General features: G+C 42.2%; 1 protein-coding gene across 2 annotated transcripts in view; it reads left to right on the top strand.

Annotated features, from left to right (window-relative positions):
• The first annotated feature begins 576 nt into the window (after positions 1 to 576).
• The window catches only part of QPCT (glutaminyl-peptide cyclotransferase), a 31,227-nt gene continuing 4,312 nt past the window's right edge, over positions 577 to 27,491 (top strand). Inside the window, exons 1-7 of one of the 2 annotated variants that reach the window (XM_082356092.1) lie at positions 577 to 793; positions 8,698 to 8,844; positions 15,246 to 15,524; positions 16,389 to 16,430; positions 20,547 to 20,723; positions 22,702 to 22,801; positions 26,095 to 26,211. In XM_082356092.1, the coding sequence (XP_082212218.1) occupies positions 674 to 793; positions 8,698 to 8,844; positions 15,246 to 15,524; positions 16,389 to 16,430; positions 20,547 to 20,723; positions 22,702 to 22,801; positions 26,095 to 26,211 (982 nt within the window). In that variant the 5' untranslated portion in view covers positions 577 to 673. The remainder of the gene's footprint in view (positions 794 to 8,697; positions 8,845 to 15,245; positions 15,525 to 16,388; positions 16,431 to 20,546; positions 20,724 to 22,701; positions 22,802 to 26,094; positions 26,212 to 27,491) is intronic. The other variant, XM_082356093.1, reaches the window with a different exon arrangement.

Genomic DNA, 27,491 nt, shown 5'->3' with positions numbered 1-27,491 from the left:
CTTCAACCATACTTCTCAGCTTGGGAGTATAATAGTCTGTCTCCTATAAGGCAAGGTAACTATCTGTGAGAAAAAAAAGAGAAAAGATATGATGGACTGTTATAAAGGAAATATTTTGAGGGTTCCAGTTCAGGCTCTGTTTCCTCATCTGTTAAATGGGATTAATACCTACCTCACATGGTTAGGAAGGGTTAATATGGGAACATAGGAAAAGCACCTAGGACAGGGGCTGGTACAGAAGTATCCGGTAAATATCGATCCCTAGCCACCCCTTCTTAATGAGCTGTAGGAAAAGAATTCTTAACCTCACAGGGTTTGATGAACCCTCCCTCCCCTTTCTATTCCCAGTCATGGCAGTGGAGATCATAAAAATGCTTCTTCTATGTCTCTTCCCTCCTTCCTTTCTTCCTCTCCTAGACAAGGAAGTGGCCGTCTCTGTTCCCATGGATTCGGAAGCTTGTGCCTCTCCGGACAGCCCAGACCCCGGGTTGCTAAGGTGGTGGGTGGTGGTGGAGAGCTGCGGCTTCGGCCTGCGCAGCGCAGTGGGGCGGCGACGGGGAGGCGATGGGGAGGCGGGCGCAGTCGACCCAAGGGTGGAGAAGGGGGAAGGCGAAGGACGCGCGTTCCCGGGCTCGTGACCGCCGGCGGCTCGGGAACCCAGAGCCCAGGAGAGATGGCAGGCGGCGGGGACCTGCGCGTCGTGGACACCCTCCGCCTGCTGCTGCTGGTGGCCGCCCTGCCCCTGGTGTCCCGGGGGGTCAGTCGGGGAGCGGCAGACTGGACCCAGGAGAAGGTGAGGGGCTGCTGCTGGGCGATTGTACCTGGGAGGCTCTTGCGGGTGCGGGGACTCAAGAGTCCCGCGACCCCCACCTAGGTAGGATGGGAGGCGGGGCAGAGCCGAGGTCCCCGGCCCCTGCGCCCCGAGGAGTCGGGGCTCTGCGTCCTCGCTGGCCACGGGGCTGCTTTGGAGATGCCACGGGAGCTGGGTGATGTCACCGGCCTCCGCTCGGCTGCGGTCGGATGCGGTACTGATAGGCACAGGAAGTGTGATTCGCCTGCGGTGGCGGAGCCGGGAGGTGAGGGCGCATCGCCGCGCCGCCGCCCGCTCGGGACACGCGAGGCCAGCGGTCTCTGCGCTCCCGGCCGCCGGGGTGCTGGGCGCGTCTGGCGGTGTACCCACCGCTCCCTCGCCGCGGCATCCAAGGAAGCCCTCCCGACGCTGACGTTTCCATGCGGTCTCAGCACGGTCCTGTGTCACTGTCGGTCTGCTGTAGATTTTTACGCGGATCAGCTCCGAACGAAGGAGCTTAACCGGAGACATGCTTTAATTTACATATATGTATATATTTCTCAAAAGACAGTAAAATGCAATTGCCAGAGAAATGTATAGAGTTGGAGATTTCACATAAGGAACTTAGGATAAAAGTGATTGGCATGTTCCCTTTGTGTGAAGTATATAGGTTCACAATTATTTCCCTTTCTTGTGTAACAGTTTTGAAACCCTGAAATTGCTAGGGACTTAAGCAAAGGTTAATGGTATTGGAGTAAATGGTATACTTTTAAAGATACTAAGAAAAGCAGCAACGTAAAGGGATATAAACTTTGACAGTGTTGTTGAACAGATCTTTTAAATGCTTACAGTCTGCCAGTATTGATTCACAGCTTGGAAATACAGGACATAAGGTGAATGCATAGGCCCTCTCATGGTCCACATGCCCCTCCTGCCCAGCCACAGGCGATGTGTATGAATAGCCCACTTCAGCTCTCTGGGTGATACTTACAGCTTCACCATTCGAGGGCCACAACATGCCCCACTCACACATGGACACCACTAGCCACAGGGAACCTGGGGAGGATGAGGGTAGTCAACCCAAGAATAACTTCATTATAAGAAAAGCTTCCTTTGCTGTGCAAAAGCTTTTTAGTTTAATTGGGTCCCATTTGTTTATTTTTGTTTTTATTTCCATCACTGTGGAGAACAGTATGGAGGTTCCTTAAAAAACTAAAAATAGAACTACCATATGACCCAGCAATCCCACTACTGGGCACATACCCTGAGAAAAACCGTAATTCAAAAAGGGACATGTACCACAATGTTCATTGCAGCATTGTTTACAATAGCCAGGACATGAAAGCAACCTAAGTGTCCATCGACAGATGAATGGATAAAGAAGATGTGGCACATATATACAATGGAATATTACTCAGCCATAAAAAGGAACGAAACTGAGTTATTTGTAGTGAGGTGGATGAACCTAGAGTCTGTCATACAGAGTGAAGTAAGTCAGAAAGAGAAAAACAAATACCGTATGCTAACGCATATATATGGATTAAAAAAAAAAAAGATACTGTTGAACCTAGTGGCAGGACAGGAATAAAGACACAGATGTAGAGAATGGACTTGAGGACATGGGGTTGGGGGGGCGGAGGGGGGGAAGCTGGGACGAAGTGAGAGTAGCATCGACATATATACACTACCTAATGTAAAACAGTTAGCTAGTGGGAAGCAGCCGCATAGCACAGGGAGATGAGCTCCGTGCTTTGCGATGACCTAGAGGGGTGGGATAGGGAGGGTGGGAGGGAGGCTCAAGAGGGAGGAGATATGGGGACATATGTACGCATATGGCTGATTCACTTTGTTGTAGAACAGAAACTAACACAGTATTGTGAAGCAATTATACTACAATAAAAATCTATTTAAAAAAAATCAGCAAAATCTTAGCAAAAGAGAAAAGAAAGAAAAGCTTCCCATGGGGATTCAGCACAGACTTAAATCTTCTCCTTCCTGACCAGAAATTGGGAAGGGGCATTAACTACTGGAATGTGGAGCCACCAAATGTGTCTATGATACATGGAAATGAACGGGACTAAATGAGGTGGGGACTGTTTGAAGGAGCTGCTCTGAAGGGATCATTTACAGGCAGGATGTATTTGTGGGTGCGAGAAGGTGCTGGATTCTTACAATGTTTTAAATGAATGAGAGTCTAACTTTTGAGAAATGTCTTTTAAAGAACGAATCCCTTTTATATTTAAGAAACTTCTGATCGCTTTTCTATTGGGAAATTGTTTCCTTTAAAGTGGTACAAGCTAATGAAGCAAATGACAAAATCAACCATGACAGTTCCTGATTTCTGGTTCCCCCTGCCCTCCCTTACTCTCCAGGCTTTCATAAAGTCTTCCGGATGTCACGTACAGTTTGCAGCCTGGGGAATGAATTAATCCACACTAAAATATACATGCCTTCCTGCTCTGAATGGCATTTAGCTATTTTATTCATGTGGGGTGTGCCCTTGGCACACTGGTCTGCCGAAAGGTGAGGTGTGGTAAAGGAGGCATTGATTTTGAAATCCATTTTCTTTGCTTTGAAATAAAGGTGTGTCTCTAACAGTGGGATCTAATATGTAAAAACAGTTCAACCCTAATTTTTGGTTGTGTTTAGAAGACTGTGATTTGCTTATTTGAAACTTGTAAACATTGTTTTCCATAGAAGTAATATTATAAGTTGTTAGATTCACAGGTGGGCCCACAGGTGTATATTTAGGGGCATTGGCATCTGGGTACCAGGATTCTATATATAAGCATCTGACTTGAATCTCACTGTGCCCCTGTGAGGAGGGTACATTCATCCCCAATTTACAGATGAGGAAACTTGACCACCATTACAGCAGCGAACTGAAGAGCCTTCATCTTTCCTTAGTTTAACTATCCCTTTATTATTGGATAGTTAGGTTGTTTCCAAACTTTATCGTAAAGTTGGGACCCAACATATTTTAATTGGTAGAATTTTCCTTTATTATTCGAGTCATATTGAGGGTGGAGGGACAGATTTTTTGAACAGAGGAACCTTGAACAGGAAAGTTGGCCTCACCTAAAAGTCCTCCTCCAGGGTAGTTCTGGAGGACAATTACTGCTCTCACAGCATTTCACATTCTTCTGCTTCTGGAGCCACATATATTCTAAAAAATCTTAGGGTTCCCCTCCTCCATGGTTCTAAAAGTTCTTAGCCATCTACCCCTCTACCCATCATGATTCTTATGAATCATGAAGCAGCAATGGAGACTCCAAGGAAGGGACAGGGGGTCAGTGGTAGCCTGGGTATTGGTGGTAGAGGGAGAAAGAAAATGTGCCATTTTTGAGCTTCTACCATCTGGCAGGTAAGTACTATGACATCCATTATACAGATAAGGAAACTTTTCCTAGTCACAGCTAGTAAGTGAGGGAGCTGCGATTTGGCCCTAAATTGTTGTTTTCAAAGCCTGCACTACTTTGCTTTTAGATAGAGGGCTGGTAGCCTTTAAAGAAGACAGAGCTTTATCTTATTCACTTCCCAGCTGTTCCACAACTGCATTTGTAATATCAGTGGCATCTGACACAGAAAGAGTTCAGTAAATGCTGGCTGGGTTGAATTTGCAGTAGACACAGGTGTTAATCTGAGTGCTGTCTGGGAGACGCTCATATGGGATGGAAACTAGAATTGAATTGGCTATGCTTCTGTAATGTTCTCCCTTTAATTCAATGGTTTGGGACCTCAAATTCCTCTGCAAGCTGGGCCAGCTCTACAAATTATGTAATTAAACTCCTCTTTGGCCTGGCACCATGTGATTAGTCCAGAGGAGATGCTGTAGGATATCTGGGTCACACTTTTTTAGCTGAAAGATTCTTGTCACCCAGAGCAGACTTATTGTCCTTTCTGCCTGGATGAAAGACAAGGCAGGGGCTGTAATAGAGACTCATTCCTCTGAGAATGCCTGTACCAATAGAAAATTGTCTACATGCCTTTTAACTGAAATAAACCTAGAATAATTTGGGGTTGGCATTTAACATTGGGCTCAACATAGTTTTGCCTCATTTGTTTACTCTCCTCATGCCCAGCCCACACTTTCTTTCCAGGTTTCCCCTCTTCCTCCTTCCTCTCAGCTCCACATAGATTTTTAGACTTATTGGATTCTGAGAGTCAGCCGCCATAAAAATAGAATGGATGCCATTTAGTTTGGAAAAAGCGAATGCTTTTCCATTCAGGGCTTTAATAAATATCAATAGAAAGGCTTAAGTAATTAACTGAGTGTGACTGTTTCCCCTTCTCTATCCATCACTGATTGGGAAGCTTATAATCTCTGTGATTTCACAGGGGCATCTTTATTCCCAGGGAGGCAGGGTGAAGGAGGGCACTTTACTGAAGTATGTTCATTAAGTGGGTGAGCCCAGGAGATTGAGGATCAACACAGGTAAGTATCTGTATCCAGGAGCACTGATGGGCCTGTCTGCTGAGCTTACCCTTTATTCATCCATTAAGCATTTTTTGGTGCTATTTGTCAACTATGTTTCATCCACGATATCTGTTACAGGTAGAGATGCTGGAGGGTTATTTATTTTGTTCCCATTTTTTCTTAAATCTCTTATGAACTCTTTCAAGCCTCCATAAATCACCTATTTATATATCTATCTTCTTCCTCCCCGTCCTTATTTCCCAACATCTCGGGGCTCACGGGAATTTCCTTGGCCTCCTGTTTGGCTCACCAATTGTTGGACTGTACCCCGCAGGCCTGCAAGCCTTGTAGTTGCCTAGTTTCAAGGCCAGAGAAAGAGCCCGGTGACAGTGACAGAGACATTGATGATTTATTGGACAGGGGAATCTTACACGTCCAAAACAAAGGGTCCTGGAGTGACACTCCACCCCACTGGGCAGGTGGCCAGTGAGGGGGAGGTCATGGCAGCAATCTTTAATATAAATTACCCATTTACACATCAGCTGGATTTCCTTTCACTTTGGACATGGAGTGAAGGACCACAGTGACCAGGTAGGTTCTGGGATGGAGTAATAGATAGTAAATAGAACAGGAGCCCCTGGCCAAACAGCCTTTGACACAACAGTTCTCGATTGTCACAAGGACTACTGGGCCAACTCAACTCTAAATCATCACAAGCATCGACTCTCAGAAATTCAAAAAGAACAAAGCCCACCAACATTGACCCACAGCACTTCCTGGCCCTTTGCAGCAGGCAGCTACTTGTCTTTCCTGACTTTATAATTTCTGTTCATTCAACTGATTTGGTATATATGATGGCAAACATGCCCATTTTACTTTATTATTATGTAAACATAATCTTAGTGAAGTTGAACTATTTTAGAAAAATAGTTCATCTGTCGATTCCGCATTTGATGAATTCATCCAGTGTTTATTGAGCGTGCCACGTGAGCTGGGTACTGTGTAGTTCTGGGGAGAGAGTGGAAAATAAGAGAGCTAGTTCCTGTCCTCCTGGAGATGACCTCTTGCATGAAATCAGACATTAAACAAGTAAACACACAAGGCCTCTGAGCTACAACCTGATATGAGCAGGAGTTAGCCAGGTGAAGAGGAAGGGGAAAGCCTTCAAGGTAGAAGGCACCACAATGCAAAGGCCCCAGAAGGCCTGAGCCTCATAATGCTTTGGGTCCTGGTAGGATGCCAGGTGACTGAAGCATGGTGAGCGGGGGCGAGTGGCCCTGCATGGGGCTTGTGAGGCAGCAGGAGAGACCGGAGGCTCTTGTTGGCCCGTGTTAAGTAATAATTAACCATGTAAGTTTCCGACTTCTTGCCTCTATTCTCTTTTCACTTCTCACATTTCTATTGTTGTCTTTTAGCTCCTTCTTTCTTCTCAAAGTGCTGTTTGAGAGTTAACAGGAGGACTTAGATCTGAGGTACCAAGGAGTTTAAAGGCTGCAGCAACAAATTTACTAAGGAAATATATTTAAAAATGTATTACCAGTAAATAAACACAAACCTTAAGATGTTCCAGATACAGCATCGATACACTGTGTTTTACAGTGGAAGTTCACAGACAGCGTAGGAAGGCAGAGCAGAACTAGCACGGGATGGGGAATCTACAGGACCAGGATCCTTTCTCTTGAACTTACCTGTAACTCTCCTACAACCTTGGGAAAATCAGCTGGTTTCTCTGACTCAGTTTCCACTGACGGAAAGCAAAGAGATTGGATGATAATCATCTCTCAGCGGCCTTTCCAGCTTGGAATTCTATCCCTCTTAATCTTTGATAGACGGTAATAGAACTAATAAAACTTTCCGAATAGTTACTGAGGCAGTTTACATGTATTAGCTCACTTAATTATAATTACCCTAAGAAGTAGGTGTTATTACCTCCCTTTTACAGATGAGAATGTTAAGCCTTAATGAGGTTAAGTAACCTGGCCAGCTAGTAAGTGGTGGGGAGTTGAGTTGAGAGGCTGAGTTGAAGGGGGGCTGCCTGGACCCACAGCCCACGCTCTTTGCATGATAATACCTGAGAGTGACGCTGAAGCATAGCAAAGTGTAGATGGGTATAAGTAATTAGGCAACAAGCACTCTCTAATTCCACAGTTTCCCATGGAGTGAAAATAGCCATGTGATAACTTAGACATAGTCAATTTACACTGGTCTCGGAAAAAGCTGTAAAGTAGACAGGGCTCCCCTGAGCTTTGTTTTGCGTTCCAAAGAATTTATGTTACCTTCATCATTCCCCTTAGGGAAGAAATCCTCTGATCAATGAATCACATTGATCCCTATGGGGAGGAGTAACACATTCTGTCATTGAGTGCCTGATACACATGTAATGAATGAATGATTCATCATTACTCGTATCACATGTAAAGTAATATCCAAAATACAAATTTGAATGTTATGTTTGTTCAGCTGCTTAAATTAAGGTTCACTTAATTAAGATATAAGTGTACCAAAGAGTGTGAGCATTAATAGAAGATTAAAATAATTTTAACTGAAGGCAAAGAGTGTACTATTTAGTGGGTTATAGAATCATCAAGCTCTGGCTGAAAAGAATTGCAGCAATCATCTAGGTTAGTGCTATTCAATAGCAATATATAATGTGAAGTACATATGTAATTTAAAATTTTCTAGTAGCTCTATTAAAAAAGTAAAAGGCAATAGGTGAAACCAATTTTAATACTATATTTTATTTAACTCAATATATCAAAAATTTTCTTTTCAACGTGTAATCACTATAACAATTATTAGCGAGATATTTTACATTTTTTTCATGCTAGGTCTTTGAAATTCAATATGTGTATTACACATATTGACTGTCTACATTTCAAGAGCTTAATGGGCACATGTGGCTTGTGGCTACCACATTGGACAGTGCAGATTTAGCTCAAATTCCTTTATTGGTATTTTGAGGGGAATGAGAATTTAAGGGACCTGCCCAAGGTCATACAACCTATAAATGGCAGCCAGAAACTTTGAATCTAGTTTCACTCACTCCAAGAATATACTTATTCTGTAACACCTCACTGGCTTTTATAAAGCAATTATGCTAACAAATTATATTGTTTTTTTTGGCTGTAGTTTTTGAAATATTAAGTTTTCTTAAGACTAGGATATCAATTGTTATTTGTAAACCTTAGTTTTGCAAAGCAATTGTACAAAAATTATTAAAATTACACAGGCTATAAGTGTTAAATATTAATTCTCAGGTTCAAAGCATTATATTAATTCTGTTTTAAAAACAAGCTGCCAAAACAGTTTAAGTTCTAGATCTAAGGGGCCAATTTTAAAGTTGAGTAGTTTAATTTACTTTGTATAACGTAAGAGCTATCCCTTTATTTTGAGGTTCAAAGCTAATATTTTACAATTGCAAGTGTCTCAGGATAAGTCTTAAACATATTATGAAATGATAGCCAGTTAAATAATTTTATTTGATCCTCAGAATTATCACCAACCAGCCCTTTTGAATTTATCATCTCTTCGACAAGCTGCAGAAGGCACCAGTATTTCTGAAATGTGGCAAAATGACTTACGACCGTTGCTGATTGAGCGATATCCCGGATCCCCTGGAAGCTATGCTGCTCGCCAGGTGAGAAAACAGCACACAAACCTGAAGGTTGTCGAACACTTTGCTTTCACATGAGAGATAACATTATGCCTGAAATGCTGAGTTGTCTGATATTCAGATTTGTCATCTCATCTTATTCACTAAAATAAGCACCTAGAAAACCAAACAACTGAGAGCAAATATCTGTTCTGAATTAAAACATGCATGTTAACCTAAATCAATTTATGTGTGAAATCTCTGTCTGGAGTGCAGCATTAGACAGGGTACTAAGTACTCAACTCTTGATCATTTCTATAACACAACCCCAGGTACCCAACCGAGTTTTCTTGGACCCTAAACACCCAATATCAACAGCCTTGGACATTTCTTTCTTAACCGCTCTGGGTCAAGAGTGAGTTATTGTCCTAACAAGCCTTTATTCCCCTTTGGGAAATTGTATTCTCCCAGGAGGGAGAGTCAAGATCAGTGATAAGCTACTCTGTCCAGTACAATGCTTCTCAGGCTTCTGACTCTGACCCATGGTAAACAAATATATATATTTTACATTTTATACACACAAACATAGAGTTAACTGATACAAAAGTTTCATGAAAAATACTCCTATTACCTGCAATCTACCCTGGTATTAATTCTATTTTACTATTTATTATTATTATTTTTTAAAAGCTGGTCATGACCCACTAATCTGTTTTCAAGGCACACTGATTTGCACACTGCGGTTTGAAAGACACTGCTATAGAGGGTAGATTAAGCCATAAGGTGGGCTAGACCTGAATGTCTCTCTGTCTCCTTAGTGTCAGTCCTCTTAAGCAATCTGAAACCCCAGCTCTGAATGACTATCTTTTCAAAGTAGCCCCATTTTAAGGGGCAGCTTGGGAAGGAATGGGGTGAGGCTGGCCTCTCGTATCCTCCTCTGAGAGTAGCCCACCTGCCCTAACACTTGAGGCAAACACCTTGGCACTCTGCTGCTGTGACAGAGTGACACCTGCAAGGCCTGGCAGCACAGCTGGTGGGCTCTCCCTTTCTATCCTGTATACGGCTTCTGCTTTTCAAGTTGAGCCCAGATGCCATTGTCTGTTGCCCCGTTAGCCTCTTGTCTTCTCTCCAAACAGCTCTTGCTTCCCCTAAGGACTTAGGTGGCAGAGACCCAAAGAGCACCTTAGTTCCTTGTAAGCTCTAGGCAGAGTGAGGAGTAATGCTGATGATGGCTGATGTTCACCTGGCACTTTTTTCAGGTCAGGCACTTTACAGAGGTCTTTGCATGCATCATCTCATTCCGTCCACACAATAATTGTGGGTACAATTATTCTCCCAGTGCTACAGATTAAAAAAGACCTGAGGGGGCTTCCGTGGTGGCGCAGTGGTTAGGAATCCGCCTGCCAATGCAGGGGACACGGGTTCGAGCCCTGGTCTGGGAAGATCCCACATGCCACAGAGCAACTAAGCCCGTGCTCCACAACTACTGAGCCTGAGCTCTAGAGCCCACGAGCCACAACTACTGAAGCCCGTGCACCTAGAGCCCGTGCTCCACAACAAGAGAAGCCACGACAATAAGCCTGCGCACCACAACGTAGAGTAGCCCCTGCTTGCCGCAACCAGAGAAAAGCCCGCGTGCAGCAACGAAGACCCAATGCAGCCAAAAATAAATAAAATTAAAAAAAAAAAAAAAAAAAAAAAAGACCTGAGGCTTAAGTATGCAAATTAACTCGCTCAAGGTTGTACACGTAGCAGTGATGAGGCCAGAACCTGGACTGGTGTCTGCTTGACCTCTCCATCCAATCCCTGGAGAGTGGTAGCAGGGAGGGACCAGCTCTGTGGTGTGTGCTTACAAATGTGTCCACCTCTGTATCTTCTCAGGCCCGGGTCGGAGAGTGAGGCGCATACCACTCATTTCAGTGACCTCCCCTGGGCCTCGTCTCCCAAGCATTTTCTAAAAGAAGTTCAGGGCACTTACTGGGTCTTCCCAAAATCCTCAGTTCCTCATTAGAAAAAATCTAGGTCTGTAGCGCTCACTTATCTCCACTTTTTTCATTTCCCCATACCATTTGCTCAGAAGGCCAAGTATATACCGAGAAACGTATGTGCATACTTCAGACCTGAGGTTCCTTGCCTGTGACCTCTAGAAAGCCATAAAGACAACAAATATTGCTATTTGATCTTTAACTTCAACAGAATAGATTGCACAAATAATACACATAGGTTCTGTCGTGGTTTTAAAAATTCATATTCATTTAAAAGTGTTACGGAATCCATAATAACATCTTCCATGTCATGTGGGGTGGAGGCAAGTGAGAAATTTATTGACGGTGCCTTGGAATGTGCTGGGAATAGCTGCTGGACTGCCTGCGCATGGGCTGGCTGACAAAGTAGTAGTCCTAACAGGATGGTCGTGTTAGGAATCTCACTTAAGAGATTTGATTTTATAATTTTGGGGAAAGAAAATTACCATGAGTTTTAGAAAAGCTGTCCCCTAAGCTGTGGAAGATAAATGGTTCCCTCTTTTGAGGATGAGGTAGATGACACTGAGTTATTATGAGGGAACTACACTTAATGGCTTTAATTTGACTAGGATTAGTACCTTTTACCCTGAACTACATTTTGACAAGAATGGTGGAAAATTATTTTTTTCTCCTAAGGCATTTTTGAGCACTAGATCAGACGTTTTATAATTTATAGAGTTTCAGGGTTATCACTAAAGAAGACTCTAAAATCTAAAAAAAGTGTGGACTTGATATAAAATTGGTTAGTGATTTAACTTTTATCAGTTATCAATAAAGATGTGCATTGCTATGAATTCCCTTTCAGAAGATAATATGGGAACAATATCCCATGGTCTGCATTTTTATTGTCTCTGATCAATGGGCCTAAAGCTGCCTGTTGGGTTTTTTGGAATATTTTTATTTGAGAAGATACTTTATTTGTAAATTTAATACTTTGAAAGTATTAAATTTTGGAGGATTTCAGTGATTTCTAGCTAAGAGAGGAATAAAAAATAAATTTAAAAAATCAGGGTGATAAAGTCTCACTAAGGAGCAAGCCAGAAACTTTGTCTGAAAGAGGCAAGCTAGAAACTTGGTGGTTAAAATCCCCTATGTATGTCCAGTGCATCTGAGTAGCTAAAGCTAGGCTTCTTCATTGAAAGGTATGTGTATCCCTGAATGGAGGGCTCTGGGTGGAGGGACTTCAGCTTGGAGCCTGAGAGACTAATATATGGTCCACCCAAGAGGGAAGAGGAACCTGAAGTCCCCAGTGGCAGGGTTCAGCATCCAGACAATGGTCTGTTTGCAGACTTAATGCAAATATCACAGGATCTGCTTCCTCCAAACAAATCTGGTCTACTAATGACAGTGTTTCTCAGAACTTGGAAATGAGAATGTAAGTTTAATTAATTTGACCCAGGATCATTCATCAGTGTTAACCTAAAATCCCCTGGGGCCTTCCTCCCCAGGAAGTAGAATGCCATGTTTACTTTATCTTTCTCTCTCTTCCTCTCTGTCTCTCCACTCCCACTCTTGGCCTCTCTCTGTCTCTCTCTCCTTGTCTCCCCCTCTATTTTCATATCCTTTTCTTTGTCTCTCTTTTCAATCTCCATCTCTCTCTGTCTCAATCTATCCATCTCTCTTTGTCTCTCTTCTCCCTTCCCTATTTAAAAAGATAGATGTATAGAAATCCAAAATACAGTCTGTATTCTAAATTGCATTTTAGCATGCCTGGTAGGCAGAGGCTTTTGCTACCTGTAGTTAGAGAAGCACAGCTGCTTTAGATGCCCTCTCATAGCCAAGCACTCCCTGTTTAGGGGCACTCTAGTGAGAAGAGCAGTAGCTTTTGGAACCTACTCTAGAGAATTATAGTGGGAACTTGCAGACTAAGTCTGCAAGCCAAAAGCTCAACAGTAAGGGATATTGGTGACCTAATTAGATTATGCAGCCAATTTGATTGTTTATAAAGAAATTAGTTGCTAAGATAAATAAAAATATTTATACTGAATAAAAAATGTTAGTTCAGGCAGAACTCTTTTAGGGGCATTTGCTGATGCTTTTGTGGATTTTAGTGTCAACACAGATATCAGAAATTATGGCCCAAACCTGTTCACTGGATGAGGAATGAGTTTGTGTGTGAGACTTCAGCTGAGCAAAGCTAACAGATATATTTTTTAAAATCCCAATTCATTTTGTAAGCATGCAGGCAGCTATTGGTATTGAACACATTTTATGGAGCAGTTCATCATCTGGATACCAGATGTTCTGGAGGATGTGCTTTTTATTTTTTTTTAAGATTGACCCCTTTTATGGAAAAATTTCTTTTCGCCAAAGTCTGAGGATAACTTATTTTCAATTCTCTGGAAAACTTGTCTTAGATGCAGTGATTTCTCTAGTCAAACTATTAATGTTCCATATCATATAATTTTATATAATCTCATTGAGAATAACTTATTTGTTATAATCAACTCATACTTACTGATAGCCTACTGTGTACAAAGCTCAGCACTAAGAATTGTGGAGAATAACAAAATAAATGAGATATGAGTGATAATTTCAAAAAGGTTATAAAGTTTTAAAAATTATTTTTATATGAAAAGACAGCCTGTAAATGTGTAATAGAAAAGGTAAGGTACTGTGTATACATGCTCTTTAGGCCAAAGTCCACCTCCTGACAGAGAGCAAGGAGTGAATATCTGGGAAACTGTTTGTTTATTTGGCTTTTGCAGGACTGACTGTAGAATCACTGTCCTCCCTCTGGCTTAGTTTTCCTCTTCCTGGAAGCTTCCTGCCACAGTTGTTCCAAGGCCCTTGCCTACGTGTCATGTCACATTAGTTAGGGCAGGTCACACAAGACTTGGCTAGGCTAGAAAGTCGTGTGTGGAGGGGAATCTCCCATTCTTTTCCAGTCATTATAAGTTATGTGTTTATCACCTCAAGGTCCATCCCTACTGGATGTTCATTGTGGAACAAACTGCCGGATGTGTTGATGGTTAGTTTGTTGTGTGACTTAAAAACAATTTTTTAAGGCAACTTACAAAAATCTGTATAATATTTCAAAACGAAATGAATGGAACATAGTGAGGAAAATAAAGCAAAGGGAAAATAAAGATAGGAAAGGGCAAATGGAACAGCAATGAACTCACCTGTAGCTTTTCACACCACAAACTCTAGATTCTTTTTATTTTTTAAATAAATTTATCTATTTTATTTATTTTTGGCTGCACTGGGTCTTTTTTGCTGTGTGCGGGCATTCTCTAGTTGTGGCGAGAGGGGGCTACTCTTCACTGCGGTGCGTGGGCTTCTCATTGCAGTGGCTTCTCTTGTTGCGGAGCACGGGCTCTAGGCGCGCGGGCTTCAGGAGTTGTGGCTCACGGGCTCTAGAGCGCAGGCTCAGTAGTTGTGGCACACAGGCTCAGCTGATCTGCAGCATGTGGGATCTTCCCGGACCAGGGCTTGAACCCGTGTCCCCTGCATTGGCAGGCGGATGCTTAGCCACTGTGCCACCAGGGAAGCACTAGATTCTTTAAGAAGACAACTCCAGTCCCTGAAGTGGTGTTTCTTTTCCATCTGCTGCTTTTCCCTGTCGGTCACCATGTTGCTCACAAAGCCTAAGATGACCAGGAGAGATGGGAAAATAGATTCTTTCTTATTTTCACCAGCGTTTGCAGTGGGTCTGGACCTGCCTTGAATGCAAAGGGAAAACTGCTTGATATGTCATTACGGTTCAGAGTTGCTTATTGATTCTTAGAGCGGGCAGAACCTCACATATCCCCCAACCGTCCCCTTGTAACGGGACTCTCTGTGAATTATCCTTAACAGGTGAGCATTAGTAGTTTTTTGCTAGTGTTTGTTTGTTACATTATGAAATATTTGCTGACTGGGGAGCACATACTAAGTGCTTCGGACAAAAAGAGCTGCCATGTGCAGTTCTCACCCTCAAAGAGCTTAGAGTAGAAGTTATGACCTGTACGACCCACCTAGTATATCTAATTTCTCAAACCTGTCTTGTTATCCTCCTAGAAATATTAAAAGTGGGCTTTAATATACGCTGAACTGGAGCTTTCTCTCCTGATGTGCAGAGATGTCCATGATACACTGCTGAGTGAGAGGAGCAAGGAGCAGAGCAAATATAGAGTAGGATTCTATCCCTATAAGAATATACATCCCTCAGCCAAATATACGTGTTTGAGTGCTAGTACATGTTTGTATAAACAAGAAGAAAGGTGTGGAAAGATATACATCAGACTCTTAACATTGGTAATATTAACAGTTGGTTGAGTTGGATTGGCAGGGGGAGGTTAAGGGAGACGGAGAGGATTAGCTTTTCCTTTAAACATCCTTGCTATTCATATAATAAGCATGGATTGCATTTTTAACTTGAAAGGCATTACATAAAATTTAATCGTCTAGAGCTGAAATTTTGTTTTTTGTTTTGATCAGCACATCATGCAGAGAATTCAGAGACTTCAAGCTGACTGGGTCTTGGAAGTGGATACCTTCTTGAGTCAGACACCCTATGGGTACCGGTCTTTCTCAAATATTATCAGCACCCTCAATCCCACTGCTAAACGACACTTGGTCCTCGCCTGTCACTATGACTCCAAGTATTTTCCTCATTGGGACAACAGAGTGTTTGTGGGAGCCACTGATTCAGCTGTGCCATGTGCGATGATACTGGAACTTGCCCGGGCCGTAGACAAGCAACTCCTTTCGTTGAAGGTATCTGTTTCCCTCTTGTAGATTCCTGAGATAAAACATGTTAGCAGTAATTCAGAGTGAATTCTAGAATCCTTGGGTGAGTGAGAAAGCCATTTAGAAGTGTAGACTTTCTGTACATTTTGTACTAATTTGCTGCAAAGTGAAATGAAGTTGAAATAATATTAATTGGAAGATTATATTATTTAAAATGTCCACCATGGGCAATAAGTACATGACAGTGTATTCATTGATTGGCACTTGATTTCTTAGTTATGAATACACATCAAATTTTAAAAAAACTTTTTTTTTTTTTTTTTTTTGCAAAAGTTGAAGAAGGTGGAAGGTTGGTATAGGCATGTGTAGGAGAATTATGTTTATTTCTTCTTGTTTATATAGTCATGGAACATCACAGCCTTCTATACTGAGATGTGGCGGCCTTGAGTCAGGGAGGGAGTTTCTCCTAGTGGTTCTGAAGTAGACAGTGGGTAATTCAGACACATCAAGATGAAAAGCATGAAGCAGAAATGCATTATTGTTATTATCTGTGAATCTTGGTTCAATTTTATGCAGCATAGCAAAGCTTTTGTTACATTCTCAGCTCAGAATACTTCTGGGACTCTCAGATGTTATTTCAGTCTCTGTGTTCTTAAGTGTATATTGAAAAAAAATGCTAAGCTAGATGAAGACATTTTGTTCAGATATCACTCATAACCAAGTAAACACAACAAAGCAGAAACAAAAAACTTTGTTCGCAGGCAACAAATACCTTTTTTTCCCCTCAAAGCTTTATGAAGGGGCCAGCTTTTGATACAAGGGGGGTAAAGAAGTAGAAGATTTATCTTGTAATGGAAGTAATAGAGATATTTGGTTCTATTTTTGCTTTAGATGCTGAACTTGAAGAAAGCAAGAATTGTTTATAACCTCTCAGTATCCTTTTCACTGTTTTTTCATTTTGTTTTGTTTTCTGAACCTTCTATAATGTCTTTGTCCCATGCTCTGTCCTGCTTTTAACTAGCATCCTTTCCCAGCAATTGGGTGAGAGAGTTCAGAAGCTGATGTAAAAGGTTAATTTTTCGTATTTGCATTTCTAGTGTAAGGACATGAAGTGAGGCGAAGTATGACTTAAAGATACAATCTGTGTGGTGGGCGTGTTTTCTCTTGGTGAGCTCCTTTACCTTTCTCCATGTAATTCACACCTGCTTTTGGTGACCAGAAATAGAAAGGACTGAATGAGTTGTTGAGTGGGGATCTCCATTAACAAAATACACATACATTCTTTTAATTATCTTTTCTAATAGAGGTAAGCAGTGATGTGGACAATTAAAAATAAAGACTGGTTTTGAATGCAAACTTTGAGAGTATCAGTTTTATTCTTCCAGTTGTACTTTAACTAGATTTGTATTAAGGAGATATTTTATGTCCTTCAGCTGTCATGGGTTGCGTAAGGGGTGGAAGAATGTGACCTGGGAGAAGACCGGATAGGAGACTGGATGATGGTTCCAATTCTTTGCAGTCTTCCTCCTCTAGCAATAGATTGTAATTATACATTCACCTCTTTTGTCTTGTAACTTTGCTGTGCCCTCCCACTTTAGCAGGTGGTACTTCCTCATTCCTTGTCTCTGGAGTCGGTTATTTGACTTGCCTTGGCCAATGGGATGCTAGTAGATGACATAAGCAGAGGCTGGAAATGTGCTTGTGCAATTGGACTTGCTCTGTCATGTCTTTGCCATCGTCATGGGGAGAGCGTGCCTTGGCTGGCCTGCCAGTCGCAGGAGGAGGCTAAGAGGCTTGTGAAGCAGAGCCAAGCTAGATGACTGCAGGGTGAAGCAGAGCTTCTCCAGCCTGGACCAGTTGTCCCCGGTTGACCTGCAGACCCCGCAGGACTCATGATTGTTGTTTTAAGCCTCTGAGTTTGGGGTGGTTTTTACACCTTAGTGTTGTGGCATTAGCTGATACAGCCTTGGTTGGGGAAAGACTGCAGGTAACATACTGACCCTGTTAACACTGGTTACTAGGCGTTTGTCTATTGCCAGGAAGAATGACGAGAAGAAAATCTAGCCATGCAGATTTTCTAGCTCCGAGATACTAGGCTGAGTTACTAGAAGTTGAAGGCCACAGTTATTTTTCTGCCAATCCTAAAAAGAAGTAAAAAGAGCACGTTGCCTCACAGGACTCAGAGTAATTCTCCAAAACGGTCTCTGCCTATCTAAATGAAATGGTGCTACGAGAAGAGAATGAAAGGAAGTCATTGCACTGAACACTGGAGTCGCCAAGCGGTTGACATTTCTGAGGCACCTGAACCTTCAAGCTTGCAGAATATGAAGACTGCCTCCTTTTGCTTCTGCCCTGGGCATGAACAGAATGTCTCTGGTCCCAAGCAGTCTTATTCTGCCCTGGTGTTCTGTTTGATTTGGAGTTAGAACTTTGGAACCAGTCAAGGCCCTTTAAACAACTGGAAATTTAGACTGTCTCCACTAATGTATGCACTATACACCTGTTGCCAGTGAGACAATCTGTTTCATTACTGAGTTCTTATTAAACCCTGAGTGCATATATAGTATACAGATAGACACATGCTGTGCTTAGTACTGTCAGGAGTTATGAGAGACTCAAAATACAATAAACTGTTCTTTTCTTGGGGCCTAATTACGGAGTAATATGACGACAATTGAAATGATTACCATACAAAGATAACTTACTTTTCACTTGATAAAGACATTTTCCTCCTTCTGATGAAATCACCCTAAAACAATCAAGAAAAATTCCATCTTTGAAGAATCCAGTGAACATCTGGAAACCACCATATGAAGACAGAAGGTGAATGGAGAAAAGGCAGATGACATATCAGAGTAGAGAGACGTCACATTCCCCAGAGGGGAAAAAGGAAGCCAGTGGTCCCCTGAAAAATCCTGACTGGCTCAGGGATGGGAGGGGACAGTAAGGAAGGCAGAAGTGAGGCAGAGGGCAGAGGAGGAGATTGTTTTAAGTCTGTATAAGGAGCACTTAGGTATATAAGATTTCTACCCCACAGCTGGCAGGTAGGTGAGTATTCCACCTGTACCCTGGTAGGAGATGACAGGATATTTTTCTGGAGAAATTGAACCAGGGAGGTTCTGGATGTTGGGACACCAGATATAAAGGAGGGCAGTAATGAGGTGCCTCATGGAAATCAATGAGATTAGGGGAAAGACTACACACTGAGCAGTGAGATTCCCTAGCCTTCCCTCACTTCCAGCACGAGAAAGACAGCAGCTAGCTCACACCCATCAGACAAGAACCTGGAGGACCCTTCTCTGGAGAATGTGAACCACCTCATAGAAAAGACCCAGTGACAGTGACATTTGGGGATCCTCAGTGAAAACACTCACTGGGCATCAAATTGCCCTGCAGTGGAGACAACCAATCTGTGTCTCTAATCAGTGTTTCAGTATCTTATTGTTTAATGCAAATGAACACAAAGGATGATCAGATATTTGAGGACCATCTCCAGCATGAAAGAAAGAAAGCAAAACAAATAATACAAGTTGAAAAATGAACTCAGAGGAAATAGTGTACAGGAGCAGAAAATAACTTAAAGAACACTATTTTAATATCCTTAGAGAGATAAGAGGAGAAGTGTTATCCATAACAGATTAAGGAAACGTCAGATTCAGTTCCGTCCAACGGGAGCACATTCCCCAGTACTGCACAGGGGCAGAGAGAGCAAATGGTGGTGTATTTTTCTTCATCTATGTTCAGCTGCCTGAGTGCAGGCACAAAGCAGGCAGAGAGTTGGACTTAACGTTATGTTTTTGCCATGAGAGTTTGACCAAGGCAGAGAGAGGCACAGGAGTTGAGTGTGTACGCAGGGAGCAATTAGAATGATTGATTCTGGAATTTAAGCTGAATATACAGTGAAGTGAGGACATCATAAGGGTAAAGGAAAGACTGGGAAAAGGTGAACATTTCAAAAGATTATGGATTCCAATGCGCTTGAAGGACTCTGGGGATAGGGTACCAGAAGGACTAATCTGAAGGGTGAGAGTTGTTGTCAGACAGTGGAAAGTATAAAATCAATCCGAATCCTACTCACCCTTCTAAGTTCCACTCAAATACTGTCTCTTTCATGAAGTCTTCCTTGACACTCCAAGGATTCCACTTCTCAATCTATCCAATTTCCAGAGGAGTTCTGTGTTACATTTGTGACCCTTGGTACATTTTGCCATACCCGTGTATTTGTTTCATCTTTCCCTAACCCAACTAAAGTGTAGGTTCCTCTGAGGGAGAGACTGTAATTACCATTCTTTGTGTCTCTGTTGCGTTCCAAGGGCAGATTCTTGAACCTAGATGCAGTACAACATTGCAGACTTACATAAGGGGAGAAGCAAGAAAGATTTGTGTTGTTTCAGGTTGGATTCGCTGGGAGGCGCACTCTGACGTGGGGGTTAGCGTTTCAATCATGTAGTAGGGAGTGGCCTTGGCTCAACACCTGTGGCAGGGAGGGGAAAGCAATGGGAGTAGGCAGAGGGAGAAGGCGGGCTGCCATGCAGGTTCAACAACAGCCTCAGTCAACCCCTGGGGAGCTCTGGAGGTAGCATGGCCCTTTAGAGAGCCCCCAGCACCTGCTTAGGCCAGTCATTGCATGTAGGACCCCCCATGGCTGAGCCAATCCTTAAAGGGACTAACAACTGAAGGCCTTCTGCGGACACCTCTACTGGCAACAGGGGCAACACACCCTTCTGAAAGGGACCTGGGCGTTGTGTCACAGTGGCCACCACTGCAGTTCCATAGTTCCAGAGTTCTCTAAGGAGTAAGAAAAAAGTGTAAGACTTCTATTTTCAGAGGGAGTGAAGAAGGTGAGATTTCTGTGGCTGAAGACTGTGGGACCCGTGATGATTTTCAGAGAGGAAATGGTGCAAAATAAATTTTGGCATATTTTCACTTGCTTTGGCTTCTTCCTTTTCTTCACAGCACATCTGTCTTTTTGTCCAGTTAATAGGAAAGCATGCTATTTTTCAGTTCTCATATTTTTGCTCTTTTTCTACTGTTTTTTTTTAAAATCAGAATATTTCAGACTCGAAGCCAGATCTCTCACTCCAGCTAATTTTCTTTGATGGAGAAGAGGCTTTTCTTCACTGGTCTCCTCAAGATTCTCTGTATGGGTCTCGGCACTTAGCTTCCAAGATGGCATCAACTGCACATCCACCCAGAGCGAGGGACACCAACCAATTGCACGGCATGGTGAGTCCAGGTAATTTTCACGGTGCTGCAGCTACAGACTCTGCTTCAAAGGAAGCCTGTGGCAGGGAGGGGAAGCCAACTAAAGACCCAAAAATGCCACAGCATTCTTGGAACAGAGCGTTTATAATAGAACATTTTTTTGGCAGGCGTTGGGATTTTGAGGAATCCCAGAGCTAAAAAAGAATGATTCTAGGTTAGAAGTTATGTTTGACTGAGCTCAATTAAGATGATGTAAAAATTCAGAATAAGGAAACATCAGATTCATTTCAGTCCCACGGGAGCACATTCCCCCAGTAGGTATAGAGGTGGAGAGAGCAAATCCCATCTTTGAGGCCTCTGTCAAGACAGAGGAGGCTGGGGTCTTGGGAAATGGAGTAAGAGTGGAACATAGTATGGGGATGAGAGGGAAGAATTTCCTCGGTGGCTTCAAAGCATTATAGTGACTCCAAGTGTGTATAGGACATTTTGATGTGTCAGTTTTTACATGGTGTTTTTGACATGGTGGTGGAGACATTTCAGTGCTGCCTTAAAACCCTGCTCCTATACCAAGTAATGGGTGCAACTTATGGCCCCCTCCTCATCCCCCATTCTGACCCCACAGCCCATACCTAGTCCCTTACTCCACCTTTGAATTTCCTTCCTATTCTGGCTCTCTTCCCATATTTGACTTTCACTCAGTACTTGAGTCCTCACTAACCGCAGCATGGAACCCCTGAGACTTCATAATTCCCTGTGGCTCCATCCATCCCTGGCCCTCACCCTATCTGTGAACTGATAGCCTGTTTCTAACCCCCTCCGTTCATCCCTGTCCTTTGCCCTATCACTGACCTTCACCCTATGAGTCCAAATGGCCACATTCAATGTCCTCTGTGAATCCAGCACATCTCATGTTGGCTTCCTCTCTGTCCCATTGCCCACTGGCAGCTCATAAGGGGTTAGGAGAACACAACTGGTACCTCATTTAATCACTTTTGCTCAAGTGGCTAAAAAGGGTTCAGAGGAGAAGAGACCTGATTGATCGGCAAGAGGAACAAAGTTATTTGTTTACCAGTCCAAATATATGAATCCACAGTGATAGTTAGACCATTTTTTCCCTCAGAAACAAACTCTTAGGAGTTTATCCAACCTTGTGAATATACTCCTATTTCAAACAAGCCTATTTTTTCCCAGTGAATATATTTAATCATCATTCATGTGTTAGTAGATACTATGTCTTTAGAGTCATAGACTCTGAAAATATTTATCTATTACATGTCAGGATCAGTGCTAGATATTTACCCATACCTTACCTCACTTATATAAATCAGGAGTTCTTAATGTGAGGTTAGTCTTCAGGGAGTCCTCAAGCCTGCTGATGTTTTATGGCTCAAATAAGTTAAGAAACACTGGCTTATTATAGAGGCTTATAGCCAGAAAGGACCTTTAGAGATCAGCATGCTTGAGCTTCTTGTTTGATAGAAAAGGAAATGGAGATCCAGGGACTAAGCTCATAGAGCTTCTAGTCAAGGAAATTTTCTTATATGCTGCTTTAAGGAATAAATAGTTACTATCCAAATGCTCTCCTTTGGCAGTTGTGTTATTGTAGACTGGGGATAAAATGGGTAATTAGAATGGAATAGAAGATGAGACAGGCTTGCATGCCCACCTGAAAATAAAGCAAATGTATTCTTTTTTTTTTTTCCCTATGAAATATTTATCCAAATGTCCTCCTTCTAATTTATCCTTAGTGATATCCTTCTGGGGTTACAGACAAAAAGAATCTACAATTTGCCATTTGTCCACATTGCATAAGCAAGATTTAAAAATTTCCCCCAAAGGATTCACTTACAATGTTATTAAAACTTTTGTTCATTTATACAGCTCCCCATTTTATTCTCAGTTATTAAAGTGCAGTTAGTTTTGACTGATTTTTTTTTCCATTGATGAGTATGAAATGTGTTTTGGCGACAGTAATTATACAATATTTTTTCTCCCTTAGGACTTATTGATCTTACTGGATTTAATTGGAGCTCCAAACCCAACATTTCCCAACTTTTTCCCAAACACTGCCAGATGGTTTCATAGACTTCAAGCAATTGGTAGGTACCACTGTTATTAAAGAGTCAAACCTGGTTTCTTCCCACTGACAAATACTGAGTTTTAAAATTCAGAATTTATGATGTGTGTGATTTGAGTATACGATATACTTTACTGGCTTTTTTTCTTGCTTTATTGATTAGTTTATTATTCCTATTCATCTCTTTTAGAAGGCCCACTTTATTTTCCTGCATGAAACTGCATTTTGAAATGGAAACCTAAAATACTACATTTCATATTTGCATATCCTTAGAAATGGCTTGGAAATATTTTCTCAGAGTCCTGTTTGAAGCATATGGAATGCATTTTTAGGGAAAACTCAGCAAAGCATGTTGGATAATGATGAATGTTATGTCCTCATAATGATACCAAAAGATACTCTTTAATGTTTCTTTCTTTTCCATCTCTGTCTTTGCCATCTTCTATTTTCTGCTTTATGCAGATGTGATTTTCTTTTAAATCTAGTACAATCTCTGCTTATTTTCCAAAGGAGTAAGAGATGGCGATGCAAGAGCAAGCCAAAATCCTTCAAGAGTCATTTAAGAGAAGGTTCAGTGTCACATAAATGAGAGTGGAAGAGACCAGATAAGGTTAGGCCAGACCGGCCAAGGAAACAAAGATATCTATGGCTCAGGAGAGAGGCTTGGGGCTTGCAGAAGGAAAAGGAGAATAACTTCTTTCTCTCGTACCTCCACTCCATACACCCCTCCCTCTCCACACACATACACACAAACACCCCAAAACAGAACACAACAAAACACAGAAAATTGGCATCAGGGAGAGGTGAACATGCGATAGAATTTTATTATAGTATCCAGGCCAGGAGCCCTGCTTTGAGGCAAGAACATCAGGCTAAGAATTCCTTTCTAGCCACACAAACTTCTTGGAGCAGGATAGAGTTGTACTTTCTTCTCAGCAGTGGGGAAAATGCTGCCATCTCAACTCATGCTTTGCCACGAGTTCAGAACGTGCTTATATCCAGATCTAGAATATTATGAAAGAAACTTTTACCTGAACCTCAGATGCTTATCTTTGGCAAGTTTAAATTTCTAGTTTGAAAGAATTGCTATTATGGTATTATTAATGTAAGCTTCTTGGGGGCACTTCCTTACAGCATGTTTTCCTTACTTTGAGTAGCATCGAGAAATTGGGTTTGGCCTTCTGTCAAGGATTTGATTCCCTTCTCTTATTTCCTCCACTGGAATGAATTTATATCAGCAACTCACATCTTAATACAATTTTAACCCATTGTATAACCCACCGAGTGATACTTACACTTCAAACCATATCTCTAATTGTATAAGGAAAAGTTGTATCCTAAGGTAAAGGAATTATAATTATCAATAAACAGATGGGAATATTGTTTTGGTCATAGTAAGGGCTTTCTTGATGTTCCTAAAATCACATTACATCTGAATGCTTACCACTCGGTCTAATTTTACCCTTTAAATTTAGTAATTAAAATAACCAGTCCTGGAAAGTTTCATTCAGTTGTCTTAAACTCTTCTTGTGATCTCTTATCATCTTGTAACATAGGCTCATGTTATATGTAATCCTGTAATACATGGGTTCTATGTTGCAAGATGACAGGACTGATGGAATGTAGGCCAATGGTTCTCAAATTTTAGTGTGCATTAGAATCACCCGGAGGGCTTGTTACGCCACAGATCACTGGACCCCACCCCCAGAATTTCTAATTCAGTTGGTTTGAGGTGGGACCAGATAATTTGCATTTCTAACAAGTTCCCAGGTGGTGCTGATGCAGCTGATTAGCGACCACTTTGAGAACCACTGATGCAAGTCATAACAGGTATCCCTTTCCCAAAGAGTGGTCACTCAGTATAGTACTTCATACCTATTCTCTCTAAGGATTCCCCTTTCAAGCTCTGCATCTCCTCATAAGGCATTCTTCATGCAGGATTGAGTATCTGTAAGTATCTACACCTGTGTTTTTTCTCTCCATTTTCCTCTAGCTTTCTCATTCTCCATTTCTCCATTGTTCTGTTGAGTTTCTGATTCTAAAGAGGTTCTCACCTGTAAAGCTAGAATCATGTGTGACTCTTAGAAGGACTCCAAAATGTCCACACCCAAGTTCAGCTCAGAGGTTTTTTTTTTTCTTTTTTTACCAAGAACAGGTTTATTAAGATCCATGGTCAGTTACAAGTTTGGTTTGGTTTTTGGTCACTGGCCCCAAATGTCACTATTCTGAGTTTACATCAAAATACAAAGCCCAACATTTACAGTTTGAACACTTAAAAAAACAGACGCCAAAGACAAAGGCTTTTAAAAATCTCGGTTGAAATGTTCTCGCTGCTGCGTCATCTGTAGAATGAAAGGCATGTGAGGTGCTGTGAGGGTTTCTGACAGTGAACTCGTATTCATCACGTACTTTGAATATTTAAATGTTACCAAAATATTACTGTGTCTTTGAGTGCTTGATTTGATTGAAGATACAAATGATGCTTTTGACCATCTTTGGTTGTAAACGAGAAGCCGGCAGCCTGCCCTCAGGGAACAAGGTGGTGACGGCCCTGACGACCTGCTGTGTGGCCTGGGGGTGTCTTTGCTCCCGTAGGGTCTCTCCTCCTCAAAAGCAGGCGTGTGGCCCAGACTTGGAACTGCTGGGAGAACAGAGTGGCCCTTGCTTTGCCAAACATGGCAGCAAAATCAGCTTTAAAATCACGAACCAGAGGAGAAGCATTGTCTAATTTTGTTAGGGCTCTCTCTTAGGGCCTGATTCTTCTTTGGAGCCAGAGGCTGGGTTCCTGTCCTGGGGTCTCACCGCCCACCTCCAGGGCAGTGAGGGCAGAGGCCGCGGGCCCTCCGGGGAGGCCTGACTCCTGCAGCTCAGAGGTTTTTGTCATGGGTATACTACTGCATAATGTTTTTTTTTTTTTTTAATTATTTATTTATTTATTTATTTTTGGCTGTGTTCAGTCTTCGTTTCTGTGCGAGGGCTTCCTCTAGTTGAGGTGAGCGGGGGCCACTCTTCATTGCGGTGCGCGGGCCTCTCACTATCGCGGCCTCTCTCGTTGCGGAGCACAGGCTCCAGACGCGCAGGCTCAGTAGTTGTGGCTCACGGGCCCAGTTGCTCCGCGGCATGTGGGATCTTCCCAGACCAGGGCTCGAACCCGTGTCCCCTGCATTGGCAGGCAGATTCTCAACCACTGCGCCACCAGGGAAACCCCCTGCATAACGTTTTAAAACCAAATGTCAAGATTTCAAACTCCTTATGCATCTGACTGTTGATCAGATAAAAATATATGTTCATCTGCTGTCTAATTATCATCTGCAGAACATGAACTCCACGAATTAGGTTTGCTCAAGGATCACTCTTGGGAGAGGCAGTATTTCCAGAATTATGGTTATGGAGGTGTGATTCAGGATGACCATATTCCATTTTTAAGAAAAGGTAATGTATGAGTGTATATATGTATGCATGCCTGCACATGTGTGTTTTTTACCTATTATATTTATTGTATTGTATGTGCATTTGCAACAGTCTAGAAGTGTGAAGAACCATTAAATTTAATAACTGATTAAATCATTCACCAATCATCTCATGGCTTCTATTTTTTTTTATGAAAGGCATTCCAAATCCCTGAGGACACTTTTATATTTTTTCCTACACATAGAATATTTATCAAATCTCATATACCTCTGACATCCTGCCTTCCCTTTCATAGAGCTAGATTGTATTCTTACAGTTTGTGTAACTCTGGTGTTTTCCTGCTAATAAAGAAGCAATATTCTTTTTCTTTTTTCTTTTTCAAAATTTATTTATTTTTGGCTGCGTTGGGTCTTCGTTGATGCGCACGGGCTTTCTCTAGTTGTGGCGAGCAGGGCCCACTCTTGGTTGCGGTGCGTGGGCTTCTCATTGCGGTGGCTTCTCATTATGGAGCACAGGCTCTAGAGCGCAGGCTCAGTAGTTGAAGGGCACGGGCTTAGTTGCAGCGCACAGGCTTAGTTGCTTTGCGGCACGTGGGATGTTCCCGAACCAGGGCTCGAACCCATGCCCCCTGCATTGGCAGGCGGATTCTTTACCACTGCACCACTAGAGAAGTTCCACCTCCCTATTCTTTACGTAGGAGCAAGAGTTATCTTTAAAAAATGTCAATCAAATTATGTTACTTCCCTACTCTAAAGCTCTGGTAGCTTGCCATCAAGTAGAAAAAGACCCAAAGTCTTTATCATGACCTACAAGGGTCTCCATTTTATAACTCTTTTCTCCCTCGCCATCACCTCCTACCTCTCTATTTATTGCTCTGATCCAGCCACATTGCTTGAGGAACACATTGCCGTTCCTCAAGCAGGCCAAGCACACTCCTACCTCAGGACCTTTGCACTTGCTAACACTGCTGCCTGGAATGCTCATCCCCAGATCTTCACACAACTTGCTTTCTCCTTTGATACATCTATTTAAATGTTAGCTTCTCAAAGAGGCCTTCCCTGATTTTAAATACCTCTTTATTGGCCCTACTCTCTGCCTCTCATTCTCTATTCCCTTACCTTGTTTTACTATTCTTTATAAGCCTTCTCACTTTCTAAAATTATTTTTTGTATTTGTTTATTTGTTTCTTTCTCTAGTAGAATGTAAGCTCCATATGAGCAGGGCTTTTCCTTTTCACTGATGAACGCTCAATTCCTAGAATAGGGGCTGGTACATAGTAAGTGCTTTATAATTATTTACTG

The sequence above is a fragment of the Balaenoptera borealis genome, assembly GCF_965194805.1.
Source record: "Balaenoptera borealis genome assembly, chromosome: 15".
Lineage (NCBI taxonomy): Eukaryota > Metazoa > Chordata > Mammalia > Artiodactyla > Balaenopteridae > Balaenoptera > Balaenoptera borealis.
Note: the sequence above shows the minus strand (reverse complement) of the source record. Positions and strands in the feature narration are given on the sequence as shown.